We start from the raw sequence: 16,023 nt of genomic DNA on the forward strand, positions 1-16,023 counted from the left end.
ATTGGCATCACTTGTCACAGCAGCTGAAATGAAAACCAAAACAAAAAAACATTGTAATTTGCTGCTGACACAGAGTGTCAGAGAGAACAACCATCAAGAAAGGAGCAGCTCTTCCCTGCTGGAAAGTTTTAAAGAAGTCATTTGTTTCCCTGTCAACCCTGTTTGCTACCAGGCTGCTCCACTCAAAAGGTCAGTTTGCTTTACAACAGTCAGCAGTTTCCATCCAATGAACCAGTTATTTCATGGAGAAATAAACCCTTCCTTTTAATGGAACAAGCTGTCTTGCACAATTCATAATTTCATTGACCAAAAGCAACATGGCACAGGGCAGGTCAATCAAAACCTTGCAAACTCTGGGCAAAAGACAGGGCTGAAACTCCATGACATTCCAAATATTCAGCATGGCTTAAAGAATATTAGAAGACTGTAGGAATTAACATCAGCACTGTATTTTTGATGCAGAGGCTGTAAGCCAGTACCCTCCTGCCTGCAGCACATGAGAAATCCCACCCTGAACTGCAACACCTACATCAGACAAAATACACTCTGCAGGGCTGGTTCTGCCACAAACAAAGGGGTCATGAGCTATCATGAGCTATGTAACACAGATGGAGTAGCCCAATTGCAACATAGAAAACCTACACTTAGGTGGGGAAATCCCATCTGAAGAATCCCCCCAACATATGAAAACTGAGCCTTGAAGCCTGAAGGATATCCACATGTGATTGAGTTCACAAGTGCCCAAACCTCTCACACATCATCTTGGTGACCTGTAGAAAAATGACATGCAACTGCCTTTGGCTTTCCTAGGACTTTATAATCTGCCAAATCATACAGCCAGGCCATTCATCCACTGCAGAGATTAGCAGAGGACTATCCTATGAGATGTTAAGGTTTCCAATGGGGGTCAGGAGTAACCTCTTATTTTTTTAATAGCCACATGAAGGACTGCCCTGCTCCTCAGCATGTCAGCACAATAACCCTTGCCACAAATGAATACAATACAAGAAAAACATTTTATTTCCCAGAGAAACTATCCCAGTGTCTGCTTCCCTTTACAATGCAAATGAGGACTACAAATGAAGATAAGACCACCTATCACAGCATGGGCTTTTCTTGGGATGTTTTCCTAGAAACAATGGCTCTGGTTGCAGACTCTTCTCCAGTCCTGACATCCCTCAGAACATTGTGGAGCTCTCAGGGAGCAAAGTGTGTAGAAGGAAAATGATGACCCCCTCCAGTGTTCCTACACAAAAAGGGGCAAGTAACTAATAGCAGAAACCATGCAGAGAAAAAAAAAAGTCACAGATCTTCATGAAAGCCTACCTGAAACTTCACCAAAAGAGGTTGATCCCCTTTTAATATCCAACTGGCTTTTGGTGTGGTCTTTGGTAGCTTGCCACTTGTATTGCAAAGGTAAATCACCTGTAAACATTCTTCTCTTCCTGTTCAAGGACCCCTGTCCTTTTGTATCCCCTTCCTTTGATGGGTCCTTCTATGATTCAATGGCTGAGATGAGCAGAGAAGCCAGCCTAGGGGAGGGAAACCTCACCAGCCCTTTGGAATCTTCCAATATTCCAGCATGTTAAAAGTGCTCTCAAAGCACAGAGAACAGCAGGAAAGTACCATGAATAAAAATCATAGGTTTTTTTCCTCCTTTAATAAGACCCCTATGCATCCCCATGTAGGGAAAATGACTGAGAAGAATCTCATTCTCCTCACTTTCCTTGTTAGTAGCTTGAAGTAACAGACAAGTCATTTTCACAAATCTATAAAGAAACACCAGAGAGCAAACAGACCACCCTGCAAAACCCAAGTAGCAGTGCTGTGCAAGGACAAGGCAGCAATCCCTGTTATTGTTCTACCAATCCATGGTACTGCTCAGTGGAAACCTCTTCTCAACAGGAATGGCAGCAGTAGGTCCCATATGGCACGTCTTACCCCTTGGATCCAAGTTTTCTAAACAGTGAATGGTCCTACTCAGGACACTTCACATTCCATAACAAGATACTCTAGTTTCTAACAGATAAATCAATACTCACATGTTTGGAAGTGCTTAAGGTCTCCAAGATAAGGTCCTTTTCATACCAACAGACAAAAACAAGACACTCTGATAAGCACAGTATCAAGAACAGAACACAAAATGGACACAAAATGCATTAATTTAAGGTCTCAAATACTTTTGGTATTTTACAGCAACTTAATCTTTGCACACATACACAGAAGGAGTAACTCATGACTGTGAAGCAGCATTTAGTTCTTTAAGCCATTTGCTCACATACTGTCCACTGCTAAGTTGAAGACTGTTAAGTCAGAAGTGTTTCCTGCCTGCAAAAGGCCTTACCTTGGCATCATCTCCTTACAGGAGAAGTACTACATCAGCACTCTAATGCACACAGCTGTCTTCCAACACAAAATAAAAAAATCCCTTCTGCATTTATCTTGCCTGGCTTCAGAATCTCAAGTTTGCCCAAACCCTCAGCCCACAGCCCCTGCCCTGCCCCAATGCTATTTTGAAGCAACACTTTGGATGCCAAGGGTCCTCAATACTGAGGCAAGGGAAAAACCTTAACAAACACCTAATACAAACTTTAAAATGGGAGCTTGAATTTATGTTATGAGATCTAGCTATTTTCTTAATATTTTAGATTGAAAAATTCCAGAGGCATAAGACTCTCAGAGCAGGGTGATAATTCCTCCATAGTTTATTAAGACCTTCAGTTTATATACTGCTGCTCTGTTAGCTTGTCATTAGACCATGTAAAACATCAGACCAAGAAGAGGGAAATGTCAGGTAGAAGTGTGACAGGCTCTCTGAACAGCATGAATGAAGTTCAACTACACAACACAATCACAATGGAGTCAAACAACAGCCAGCCTGTACCGGTTCTCAAAATTAAATGAGACCATCCTTACAGTACAGATGTTCTACTCACAGCGCTTCTTCTTGCACAGACATCCACAAAAGGACTGACCAACAAGTAAAAAAAAAACAAAACTGAAGAGCTCCAAAGTCCAGGAAAGTTCAAAAAGGTTTAGTTTACCAAAAAGAACCCTCAATTAATTCCAACAGTTCAAGTGCAAGTGAACTTCTGATTAATATTAATCACAAACACCACCAGTTTACCATGCAAATATTTTAATTATTTAAATTGCTCTCTTCTGAGCATGAAGAGACAGAAGTACCACTCCATAGTGGTATTTCCTATGACAGTGACAAAGGACCACTAGCTTATAACTTAAATATAATAAATTCCCATTTTGTGTAACTGAGGCTGAATACCCACAGGATATTATTAATATTTCCCCTCCAGCATCTGGTCTAATAAAGAAACACAGAACAGCTTTGCTGTAGTAAAAAGTTTACAGAAAGTTCAACAATTTAATTAAAGACAATACAAAATATGCTGTCTGAATTCAAATAATTTATGTAAAAGTACACGCATGAGAAAATACTGGCAAGAAGATTTGGGTAACCCTATTATCGGATGCACGTTCTTTGTTCCTAGAGATAACATACAGTCAAAAATACATTTATCATTTAAATTACAATAGAAGACAGTATTTCAAATACAATTTCGGGTCTGCCAGCCAGGCAGATGAAGGCAAAAGAAATTCCTGTTAACACAGGAAAAATGGATAGAATAGAAAAAAAAAAGAGCAATACTGAAGTCACTTAACAAGCCTGCAGTGTTTTGTTTTTCCTTTTATCAAGGAGGGAGAAGATACCAGAAAGTAAAAGGGACTGTGTCTTCTCAGTCAGGTTTTTAGTAAGTGTCATCAGAGCATCAGGGATTACTTTCATCCATGTACCCCAGAAAAACCCATTCTCCTTGTGGAGAGACAGGGCACAGATCTCTTCCACAATGCCACGCGCACACAAGTGTGGATCCTGAACTACGTGGTTCTCAGGGGGGCAGCTTGGCCCCAACAAACACCTTCTCTGAGCCTCCAACAGCACCACTAATACTCTCACATCACAAGTTATTCCTCACCTTTATCAAATACTGAAACCCCAGAAGTCACCTTCATCATCATGGTATCAGACTGAAATACCCAATATTTCTCACCATGTGTCACTTGCCCTCCACATTTTTGTGGTCAACTAAACAGTTTAACAAGACGACACATGATTAACTTCTTTCAAGATACTTTAGTTCATTGATTCTCAATAAAAGCACTGGTTGCAGTACAATAGTTTGACATACAGCAACAAAAGGTACTCAATTTACATGCACAAGCTATATAACAATAGTACACAGTCGTTCCTATTGCCATTATGAAACAAATACTGTGACAGCTGGCATAACCTTCCAATTGTTCTCAGGAGCTGTAACAGAGTGATGAAAACGGTGTTGCAATGGTACAATGCCAAAGAACAGAGATTTGGCCACTGCTGGAAGATTTCAATCAAGCTGCCAGTATTGTAATGGGAAACAGTGTTGAAGTAATTGTAAAAACAGCAAGAAAAGAAGCTATGCAAAATTGCTCTGACTTGTACTTCAGTTTAAGAAAAATGTGAAAAATACATACAGCTTTGTATAGAAACAAAAGTGCATGCAGAGGCAGAAAAGTTAAAAGTTCAAGGGAAGACAAATGTGAGGATGAGTAAAAAAACCTCTGAACACTGAAATACTGTAAACCAGCAGCAATCTGTTGGTGAAAGAGTGCATAATTGCCTTTCTGGGTTGTTTTTGTGGGTTGGGTTTTTTTTGGTGTTTTTTTTGTGTTAGTGTTGTGGGGGTTGTTGTTATTTGGATTTTAATTTAATTTTATTTTAATAAAGCTTCCACCTTTGAAGCACAAGCTGAAACTCCTCTGCATTTGTGCTTGCTGCTTGGCTGAGCTTTCATTCAGTTTTCCAGCTTGGTCCAGATTTTCCTGGTTTAATGTGCAAAGTACAGCACATACTATTAGGACTACTCACTCCAAGCTTTCAACATCTGCTTTTTAAGAAACAGATCCAAGTGCCACCTTGATTAAAGTCAGTTTCAGTATTGCTGTTAAAGGGCTTCTAGAAATCAGAACAGGGAAGTCAGATTTATAACAATGAGCTAAGCAATGAGTTTTGTAAAACACGCACATAACAATAAGACTTTTCCTACAGCAAATAAAAATCATCAGGGGACTTGATTTCTTTTTTAACTTTTCTTTCTAGGTTTCAGAAGTGCTAGCAATTTCAGCAACAAAACTTTCAAAGTGCCCTGGCTGTGCCACTTTTTAGTGGCTTTTCCAAGTGGTATTCAAACAAGTAAGAAAACTTCTCCTCTAAGGGACAATTAGCAGTTTAGCATTATGCTACTGGCAAGTAAGATCCTGAAATATTATAAATATTCAATAGTTGTCATAATTCTATTCATAACCATATAAAAGCACAGTTACATGATACTGCACAGGTCTATAATACGCCAAGTAAGACTACAAAAACAAAAGTAAAAAAAAAAAAGTAAAAAGGCCTCAATTCTCCTATTTTTGTTGCTTGGTTTTTTTAACTAATTGTGTCAGGAAAAAAAAAAAGTAGCAAAGACTTAATCTTAAACACAAAGGTATTATCATCAAATCAGGTCCTCTAATCCAGACTGATGGTACACTTATCATTTCAACTGAAGCACTCATAACAAACTTGCAATGCCAGCATTCATTCATACCCTGAACTGTTCCCTGGCCTCATCTACCCAATCAATTATTCACACCTTATATTAAGCAGAACAATTTAAAAAGTTGTTTGTGGTTTTGAAACAGTTGGTCTGAATTCTTTAATACCACACTCAAAACAGAGGAAGACAAATTAAGGATATTTCAACTCAATTCACAAAACATTGTTTAGAAAGGGGAAAAAAGAGGCATGAATATGGAAGTACAGAAGGTTGTTAAATCACCACTTTAAAAACGGACTTGGTAGAGAGCCTACACTGGAAACACTTACCTTGTCAAAGCATCAACATGATCATCAGAAGACAATTCAGAGACACTTAAGTCAGAATTGTGAAAAAATGAAACTATACTGTCAAAGATCACTGAAATATCTAATCTAAGGCAGTGCAAAATGATGGCTGGTGAGGGGCAACCAGTCTCCTTGCAAAGTGAGGGACTTCAAATTACTCATCCCTGATCTTCTTGGTAATCTGCATTGAAGGACCTGATGAACACCAGTGATATTTCTGTCATGCAATTACAACTGTTAAGCAACCAATATGCAACTCAAGAGTGATACTGTCATCCATGGTGGATTATTGAAATAATAATCCATTAAAGAATAAGTTCAAAGGGGAAAGTGGTAAACATCTTGCCATAAGTGAAAACACTTCAAAAATTTACAATTAAATAAAAAGTTAGATGATATCTTATAAAAAGAAGTACTGAACACAACAAGGCCACAATAAATTAGTGTTTCCATAAAATGACATGCTGAAGGTTTTGTTCCCAAGTCTATACATTTTTTTACTGTCTGTTAATTCCTAAATATTGACAGCATAATTGAATAATTGAGGTACAGTAGTTTACATTTGTATATGTCTTGTAAAAAGATTATTATTTTTCTTCCAGTTTTTCTTCCTCCTCGCCAAAGAACAACAAAGGAAACATTCCTAAAATGCAGCCAATGGTCACTCCAATAGCTTTACCCTAAAGAAAGAGGGGAAAAAATTAAGTTTTTCACTGATCAGTTATTACTCATTACCCATGTACCACCACAACCAGGGACACACAACCCTTGTTCTAGTTTTCAGCTTGGAATCACATTTTTCTTAGCATGCAGACTAGAAACACAGTCTATGAGAGAGAGGCAGATATGACAAGGTTAGAAACAGTGTTTGCTATGACAAAAGACAATTCTGAAGAAGGAGGAGGGCAATGATCATGAAGAGTTGCACAAGTGGTAAGAGAGGAAATGGACATTCAAAGGATAAGCAGAGTGGCCAGGAAGACAGAAAAGGAAAAAAAAATTACCAAAACACCAAGCCACCAAACAACACCTACACACATTTTAGGTGCAATTATAAATGCATCTGCGTGTATCTGGTACTGCAAATCATCAAAGGAATGAGTGGCTCCTTGCAAACATGATGGCTTTCAAAGGCACAAGGCAAAACCAACAAAAACTGGAAAACATTTCATTTGATCTGAATGTGTAAGTCAAGAGGAGAGGAAATAAAGACAAGCACCCTCCAAACCACATCAATAGCAGTAGGTGGATAGTGTTGAAAAACTTGAGACAGCAGATAAAAAAGACAAAATGCAAAAGACAAAATGCAAAAATACCATACAGGCAAAAGAACACTGAAGTTTTTTCACAGAAAAAGAATATAAACAAACTGAGTGCAATGACAGGTTTTGCCACAGGCTCAGCTTTTACTGAGAAGACTCTTAGACTATGGGGCAGCCCCCTGACAGCATGCCAACTCTTCACTGCTCCGTGCTTTGATCTATCACTGACTTTTTCTACCATAACTTTTCCTCAGTAAGTGCTATTTCTTCTCCCTTAAATCTGCAAAAGTATTTTTCCCAACGAAGGCTCATTCTGACAAAGAATCTGTTTCTTTACTCAGTTTCTGATAATCTGTTTCTTTAATCATTGCTCACTGCTGAAGTGGTACCACTTCAAATATTTAAATGTTAAGTAAGTAATCACTCTGAAAGGCATCTGCAAAGTGAGTGTCCTGTAACTGTAAACACAGGCAGTGCATACTACTCAAGTGCTGAAAGTTTGGCCAGAGGAAAGCTGATTTCATATCCAAGCTAATTATAGATCATTAGAAATTAGTACAAACCAGCACAGGTATATGAATAGCAAGCACTTGACAAAGAATGTAGAGGAGTAAACTACTAAGTGGTCATAACTTCCAAGTAAATTATCTTATCACCACAGCCAGAGCTCAGCCCAGGTATCTGCACAGTGTACACAAAGTCATTGCAGAGTCTATCCATGTCACTTGTCACTTGGGCTTGCTGCATACAAAAAAACCACTCAAGCTCAAAAAATTCCCATCTCTTGATTCTCCCTGATATGGGCTTAAGACTAAACCCTCTGGGGAACATGCACAAAGTTGGTGGCCATTAAGGAATAAATTGAAAAAGTGACAAAAAGCATTTATCAGCTGGTTTAAACACAAAAAGCTCCACACCAGCGGCACTGCCCACAGGATACTCACCAAGTGTGCACTGAGCCGGGTCTGCCACATGTCAGCTTGTTTGGGTGTCAGGTCAGGGATTGACAGACCCAGCCGGGAAGCCAAAGCTTCCACATAACCTGCAAGACTGAAGAACAAGAAAACAAGAACAATTGATTTTGAATCTCACAGTATCTTTTAGTGAGGGTTTTGAAATACTTGAACTTAAAGACAAGAGCTTTTCCTTCAGCATACCAATAAAGTGATTGAGAGAAAATTATGGGACAGAGTTCAGGCTTCTAAAGGTCACATTTTGCAATGTAATTTAATTATCTCACTGATTGAAGACACAGTATTTCTAAAAAACCTTATGCAGTACAACACAACTGGTGTGAATGTTAATGCATTTTTACAGAGCTTTTTAAGTAACCTTTACTGGAGGAAAGGTCACCCACAGACTAGTTAGTGGCAAGCCTTGTAATTTGCAGAAAACAAAACAGGGAAAGTGGGAAAAACAGGCATAACAAACAGCTTTAGTTTCAGCAGTTATGCAGGAACTTCCTGTAAAAACTAAATAAACTGGATCTGTTTTTATCAGAAATAGGTTTGCCTAGACCTGAAGACATTGCAGAGATATTGTTTCAGCTGAGGAGAAGGAAATCTCTTCAGATTTGGGGATAACAACCTGAGAAAGTATATTAGGCAGAACTATATTACGTGACAAAAAGAAATATTTTTCCACTTTGCATCTCAATGAATGCACTTAATATTCTTAACACAAGTTCATACATACCCCAGTCCAGCTAAATCTGAAACAAGGTTTCCCAAAGCTGCAGCTGGAGGGAGGAAGAGAAAAAGGTATTATTTTAGCTACAAACAAAACCAACCCTCCAACCCTACAAACAAACCCAGCTCCCACCCTCCAGTGACCTTCGCATATTCTCATTTTATACAGAATTAAAGACTAGACCTAAGTTCCTTATATTTTAGTGGTTTTTATTCTGACCTTATTACAATTTAATAACAGCAGCAGATTAGAATTAGTAAGAGGTGCAACTATTTTTCTCAATTTACATGGAGAAAACTTGACAATACAAAAAAGACAGCACTAACACTTGGAAATCAACATAACTTTTGAGATTAGAGTTAAGAACAGCTGTGCATGATTGTCAGCTCCATGCAGCTAATGCTGCACACCAAGAAAAGCCTTCCAGTGCCTGAAGAGGCACAGGAGCAGTGTAAATAGAAGGAGTTGCCACTCAGGTATGCAGCTTTGATACCATGTCATTATATCCATGAACTGTGTCAATTCAAGAAGAAATAATGTAACACAAGTGAACAAAGTTACACACAAAATACAGATTTCACAGCAGACCTTACTAAGATAAGCTTCCCTGTGACTGTCTCACATTGAACCAAGGCCTGCAAATTTCCAAATCTTGAACTTGCCCTGCTGTAACATTTTCAGCTCAGCTCTCCCTCCTCGTGCTTTTGAGCAATGCTACACCTGCAGCTGGTGGATCCATGAGCACCCTCTGCCACTGCAGAGGCACCAGAGCTGCTGAGCAGAGCTTATCAGTCTTGGCCCAGGGCAGGGGCAGGGTGGCTGCTTGGCCTTCCTGTGGTATCTCACCAAGGCAGAGGAGCCACCAGGAAGTGCAGTACAAAGACACCAACACTGATCTCCCCTTAGTACTGCAAGCCAACAGCAACGTACAAACACATATATCCACATACATTGACACTGGGCCCTGGGGAATTTAGAGCAGTTCCATCACAGAAATGCAAATACACTTTCCCAACTGACCCAGGATTTGAATTATTAGGCTGAAATCAACAACAAGCACTTCAAAAGCTATTTGAACTGAAATTCCTTTTCTACAAATGGAATATGTCCTACATAGTATATGGTAGAGATAATTCATGCTATATATGTGTATAAAATATTGTAGAATCTAAGGTATGTCTGTGATCACCCTGGCTGGGAGCAGAGTCTCATTTTTATTCAATTAGTTCCCGGACAACGTTAAGATAATATCAAGTCTGTTAACATATGAAAGAAACCTTCCTGGGCCATGATTGATAAGTTTCTGTGGAATGTCTGAATCACTCACAGGACCTGCACCTGGGAAGATTGCATCTACCGTTCTCAAGAACCGGTGTAATCAAGAACCGGTGTAATCAAGAACCGGAGGTCACTCTGCTAAATACAAATACAGATTCTGCCAAGGTGCTCAGACATCCGTCTGTCTGGACCCCTGGACCTACCTTTGTCTATTCCTGCACATGTATGGCCCCAGTTCTACATGTGAAGAGACACAAAGAAACGTTCGGTCATCCCTGCCTCAGGCAGAATAAACTGTATATAAGCTGGCTGCTGGAAGCACTCGGGGTGAACCACGGGGAAACGCTGGCACTTTGTCAGTCGGATCTCGGTTCACCCAGCGCCTGCACCCGGGGCTGACGCTGTCTTGGCTGTGGTCGTCTTTTGAAATTCTGGGGTTTTTTTGTTATCGATCTAATAAATCTTTGTTAAATTTTTTTATAAATTTGGCTACCGATTTGATCATTTCTAACATCCTAGCTTCACCCAGAGATTGTTTCTTTATTAGGAAATGCAGCTGCAAGACTGAGGAAGAGCCATTTCCAGCCCTGTGTGCTACTTTCAGCTTAAAATATAGGAATGTGCCATATTAGTCTCAATGTGCTGCAATTTTAATACTTGCCTGCCATAGTTGAAATTCCTAAGACAACTCCAATTGACAATTCTATCTGGGTTCCCTGAAAAATAAACAGTTTTCTCATTATTTGAGGGATTTGGAGTTAAAATAAATTATATTGATACAACTGACAAAAGTTTTGTTTATTGCTTGTCTACATTAAAAGTGAAAGGATAAATGGACATTTCTTCTATTAGATCACAGAGTTCTTTTCTTCCTGGCATATATTCCCCCTAAGGCAAGGGTCTACTTCTGAAAGTCTTTTAATATTTCATATGTACTCTCTCAGGCAGCTGGGGGACAAACCTGCAACCCCTATCCCTGCATAGCATCTTCCCCACTGCAACTCTTAGCTGAATGTAGAGCTCTGAACAAAAACTTCTACAAATACCAAGCAAACAAATAAAACACAGTATCACAGCTCCTTATGTTTTCAGCTGAAGAAACAAAACCACATGGTCTACATTATGAAACACCAGTACATGGTCAAAAGATGAGAGACAAAGTGCATGAACTAAAACAAGACACGTTCCAGTTGGATAGAGCAAATCATTTTCCATCCAGGACAGCTGAGGACAGCTGAGCATTGGAACAGGTTGCTCAGACAGGCTGCCCTTGGATTTCTCAAGTTCTTCAGGATAAAACTATGAGCAACTTGGTCTCATCTTACAGCTGGATCTGCTTTGAGCAGGAGGTTGGACTAGAGACCCTGAGATGGTCCTGAACAGAGGGACTTTCAAGACTAGACCTCCCAGGCCATTCTATTCTGTTCTCTTGAAAAATATGCATCTTACAGACTTGTTCAAGGAATTAAACAGTGAACTTACCGCAGCAATCATTATTGCGTTATCCAAAAATCCAAACCCTACAAAAGGTAATGCATTGTGGAAGAACACTAAAAGAAGTAACAAAGAAAAAAGTTAATTTTTGTAAGTTCACTAGTGCACAGGAACAACTGAAATGTCTAATACTGGTTTTAAGAGAAACAAAGGCAGAGTACACAAAATTCCTTTCCTCCTGGTCACCTTTTTGTTGCTGGCAGGTGTGGTAAAACCCTTTGCTACACAGAAATGTTACTAATGGCTTGTGAAGAACCAGCTTAAAAATCTGCTTTGCAAGTACTTTTACAATTTCAGGTGAAAACCACTTATACCTACTAGTGCATAAGAGAAATAGTTAAAACTACACGAACTCTGGTATTATTTACAGACCTTACAGCGATGTTGCAGTATCACTGAAAATCACCAAACTGTCTCACCAGACTTGAAATAAAGGCCCTCTTTCTGCAAGTCCCTCACTATGTCTGTGCAAGAGCTCCATCTTCTTCACACATTCCTAACATTTTGTATTTCAATTCTTGTCAAAACTCCTTCAGCCAAATCTGCAGATGCTACGGTGAGTTTCACTAGGGTGTCATATACTCTTAATTATCTCACAATTTCAATTGTGAATTGTATCTTGACTTTGTTTGTGTGCTATCCTCATTGCAAGTTAGACTTGTAGCTGCTTTTTAATACATTGCTTAATAAACCAAACACCACCTTTTGTTTCACGCATTATCTTCTTTTTTACTTTTAAAACCAATTAAATCCTTTCTGAAAATATTTTCTGTTGCAGAAGCTTGGAACATGCTGGTCTGCGTAATTTCTCAGAATGAGCACAGTGCTACTGTTTCATTCCTTTTTGTCTTGGTTAATTTTCTCTCTCAGGTTTTAGCTTGTAAGCTTTTGATGGGGGTGGGACTGAATTTGCACAGCATTGCCTCCAGCTCAGTTTCAAGGTGCTCACTTCATAAGACTAAATACAGCATGAAAACAGACTACACAACAACAATACAGCTGAAAATTGCATTTTTTTAACATTTAAAATGCAGCAGAGTTTGGATTTGGTTGGAGTTTGGGGTTTTTTTTCACTTCATGTTGGACTATAATTCCTACATTTTATAAACTTAAAAGAGATGCAAACCTAGGAAGAGGGATGAAAGAAGAGTGCATGAACCTCAGAGTCATGTGAAAAGAAACTGATATCCAGTACCTTTTGGGTTTTCTTTCTGCAGACAGTATGAATTCCATGACCACACAAAAAAACCAAAGCCACATTCAAGATCTTTCATGCTTAGGTACTGAATGGTCATCTGTAACTATTTTGTGAATGGTCATCTGTAACTTTTTGTGAGAATACACCTATTTTCTAAACTGCACAGGTAATAGACTACAGCACAAAACCTATGAAACATTCCAATTATTTTTAAATTATCATAGGACAAACCCACCAAAACATAAATAACAAAACAAGCACACAGATATGCCCAGTATTTTCAAAATGTGTGTACTGGAGCTAAACTGGGACCTCAAATTCTTGTTGAAATGCACAAAATTTTGGAATTCATGGAGTAAACAGAACCCCAGACACAAAGGAGGGGGGGGAACAAATTAGGAAAAAAACCTAGATAATCAGAAAAGGAAAATGTTTGCCTAAATAAATTTGCTCACTGAAGAGGACAAAAACACAAAAATACACTAATTTGGAAACTAAATCAGAATTTGAATCGTGAATCATAAATGCACAATCTGTTTCCAATTTCTCTGCAATTTTATACCACTTTTCAGTCCTTTTAAAACACAAAACCTGCACAAGGCACTGCAGCACCAACACTGCTTGGCTTAGAAAAACAATGTTTGCTGCTGGCTTTGAACAGTGTGCTCTCATTTGGGCTTTCTGTCCTACTTTCAGTAAGTGTTGCTCATTCTCCAGCCGAGGTGTTATGAAACAAAGGCAGCAGGGTGAGTGTTGGTGCTTGCTTTGGTTTTCTCTTACTCCATACAACAGGGATGAGGACAGACCAGCACTTGTGGAACAAAGATGAAGCCAATTCAAAGAGAGACTGCACCAATACTGAACCACATTCAACAAACATTCTTCTTTTACCATGTCTCAGTTGTCCTGGAGATGGTGGTGCAACCTCCAACTTCTCTAGAGAAGTCAAAATGAAATGAGAAAGTTAGCTGCTTCATCATAGATTCAGTTTATTATCAAGTCTTTACCAAATTTCTAGCAGGCAAAAAAAAGCAGTTATGTTATTTAACAGCTATCAAATGGGAAAGAAAAATACTTCACACCTACATTTTTATTATTTTTACAAAAGATAACATAGTATTAAAAGCCAAAATGTCTTAGAATATTACAAGCTTACACCAGTATAAGTGATTATGCACAGTAACAGCATACTTCAGAAGCAGTCCAACAGCCATCTTCATTTGAAAATTACAAAACCACACCAAAATTAGAAAATATCACATCTTCTACAATTGTATGGTTTTTTTTAGAGGTCCTCTAAACATGCAGCAGACAACCTTCTTTCCCCCAGAGAGTCTGCAATATAAATACTACCATTTATATTCTCACAAGAGGTATTTTTCATGCCAATGTAAGAATAAAACAAAAATGGAGACCACTGATTTTGGTAACAGCAGATGAAGTTTGGTGATTTGATGCATGTTTCAGGTATCCTGGACTCAAATCAAGGAAGAGTTTGCAAGGACCGGGGCATTACTCCTGAACCTGACAGAGTACTTTTTCTACAGGAAACCAACACAGTTGTGATCAGAGATGCTGTGCAGAATACAGCAGCAAGTTACTCGTTTAACAGCAGCAAGGGTTTAAAAAACCTAGCTACTTTTTTAGGTTTCTCTTGTGTATTTTTTATAGTAGATATTGAGCATAAGATCTCCTTTTTAAAACAGAAAAAAATCATTCCCCAAATATTTTCCAATATTATGAACCCTGAGAATATGACAAGTTGCTTCCATACTTCTGCTGAGGTAACTTCTACAGACAAAGGTTAAAAATGGTAAAACATGGAACCTACAACACTCAAGTATTCAAATTTTACTTGGGCAGACAAGTACATGGAAAGACAGCGCTGCAAACACAGAGTGTGATTGATTTGAGCCTATGTCTGAGCACTGCAGACTGAAGTGAGTATTCCTGCATCCTAGTCACTCTTAGACTCAAAGCCATTTTAAGGAAGAAACAGAAATATTCACTCAAAGTACCTTTGAGGAAAAAAATTAGATCATAATGCCAGTATTTAGCCAACCAGGACACTGACTTCCAAAATAATTTCACTAACTGAAGGACTAACACTTTCAAGCCCTAGCAGTTACTGAAGAGGTGCTTCCTCCCTCTGCCCAATATAAACACTGCCTAAGTACAAACACCAGATGCACCCACCATGCAAATGGGACAAGTATAGTCCAAATGCTACATTATTTTGCTCTCCCCTATAAAATGCCAAGGAATCTACAGATTCAAAGCTTAGGCTGGAAGAGGAACACGGTAAACAGAGGGGGCCCCATTGAGAGTCAGTCTTCTGAAGCCTTGAGTATAGATGGCAAGGAAACATCAGACCAAAATTTTCAGCTTGTGTTCAGGGTGAATGGGATTGGGGATGGGACCCACTTTTATAGTGGTCTCACTTCCTTCTGTTTTCACAGGTTAAGCAAATCTTTGACAGAAGCATGGACAAAGCAAGAAAGACCTGTCTATACACACCAGTACTGCCCTTTGGGCAGCTTTCCTCAAAGACAATTTCCACAACACTGGGGAAAAATCTGAGCCACCTTGAAATAAAGAGGTTATTAGCTGAGGCCACTGGCTCCAAAAGCTCCAGATGCCCTGAGGGTGGCCAGGAAACCTAAGTCAACACTGTCACATTCCTGATGAGGCTTCCCTAAACTCATTTGCTCCATCCTGCTGAATGCCAGGGAGAGAATGAAAACCCCAAACTGAACACAAGCACAGGAGGTCACACAGTGCTGCCTTCCACAGCTTTCTGCTCTGATGGGAAGCTCCCACACCAACCACTTGTGGTTCCTGGGCTTCCTGTGGCACTGCCACTGAAACCACCCCTGCTGCAGTGCCCATCTGGTTTTCAGATCTAGGTCTCCATATAAAGGATTTTGTGCTAAGAAACTGTATCAACATAAACAAATTTCCAGGAAACACTCTACCTCTGAGAAAGGCATCTTTTCAGTTTTCCCTAATTATGACAGCCAGTTAGATTAGATAATTTCAATCTATTTTGGGTATCAATACAGAATACAAAAGACTATTCAGCTTGTCACAAAATACTACAAAGCTCTAGAATATCAGTTCTCTGGATTGAACTACAACTGAGTTTGATAGCACCTGTC

General features: G+C 39.1%; 1 protein-coding gene across 2 annotated transcripts in view; it reads right to left on the reverse strand.

The window, feature by feature from the left end:
* Positions 1–3,122: 3,122 nt before the first annotated feature.
* TMEM65 (transmembrane protein 65) overlaps positions 3,123–16,023 on the reverse strand; it is a 32,245-nt gene continuing 19,344 nt past the window's right edge. For both annotated transcript variants that reach the window (XM_071421758.1, XM_071421759.1), the window contains 6 exons: positions 13,757–13,801; positions 11,656–11,723; positions 10,835–10,889; positions 8,902–8,944; positions 8,151–8,256; positions 3,123–6,624 (listed from right to left, as the gene is read on the reverse strand). In XM_071421758.1, coding sequence (XP_071277859.1) covers positions 6,532–6,624; positions 8,151–8,256; positions 8,902–8,944; positions 10,835–10,889; positions 11,656–11,723; positions 13,757–13,801 — 410 coding nt within the window. In that variant the 3' untranslated portion in view covers positions 3,123–6,531. The remainder of the gene's footprint in view (positions 6,625–8,150; positions 8,257–8,901; positions 8,945–10,834; positions 10,890–11,655; positions 11,724–13,756; positions 13,802–16,023) is intronic.

The sequence above is a fragment of the Agelaius tricolor genome, unplaced genomic scaffold (assembly GCF_023055355.1).
Source record: "Agelaius tricolor isolate 1412-34295 unplaced genomic scaffold, bAgeTri1.0.p SCAF_2, whole genome shotgun sequence".
Taxonomy (NCBI): domain Eukaryota; kingdom Metazoa; phylum Chordata; class Aves; order Passeriformes; family Icteridae; genus Agelaius; species Agelaius tricolor.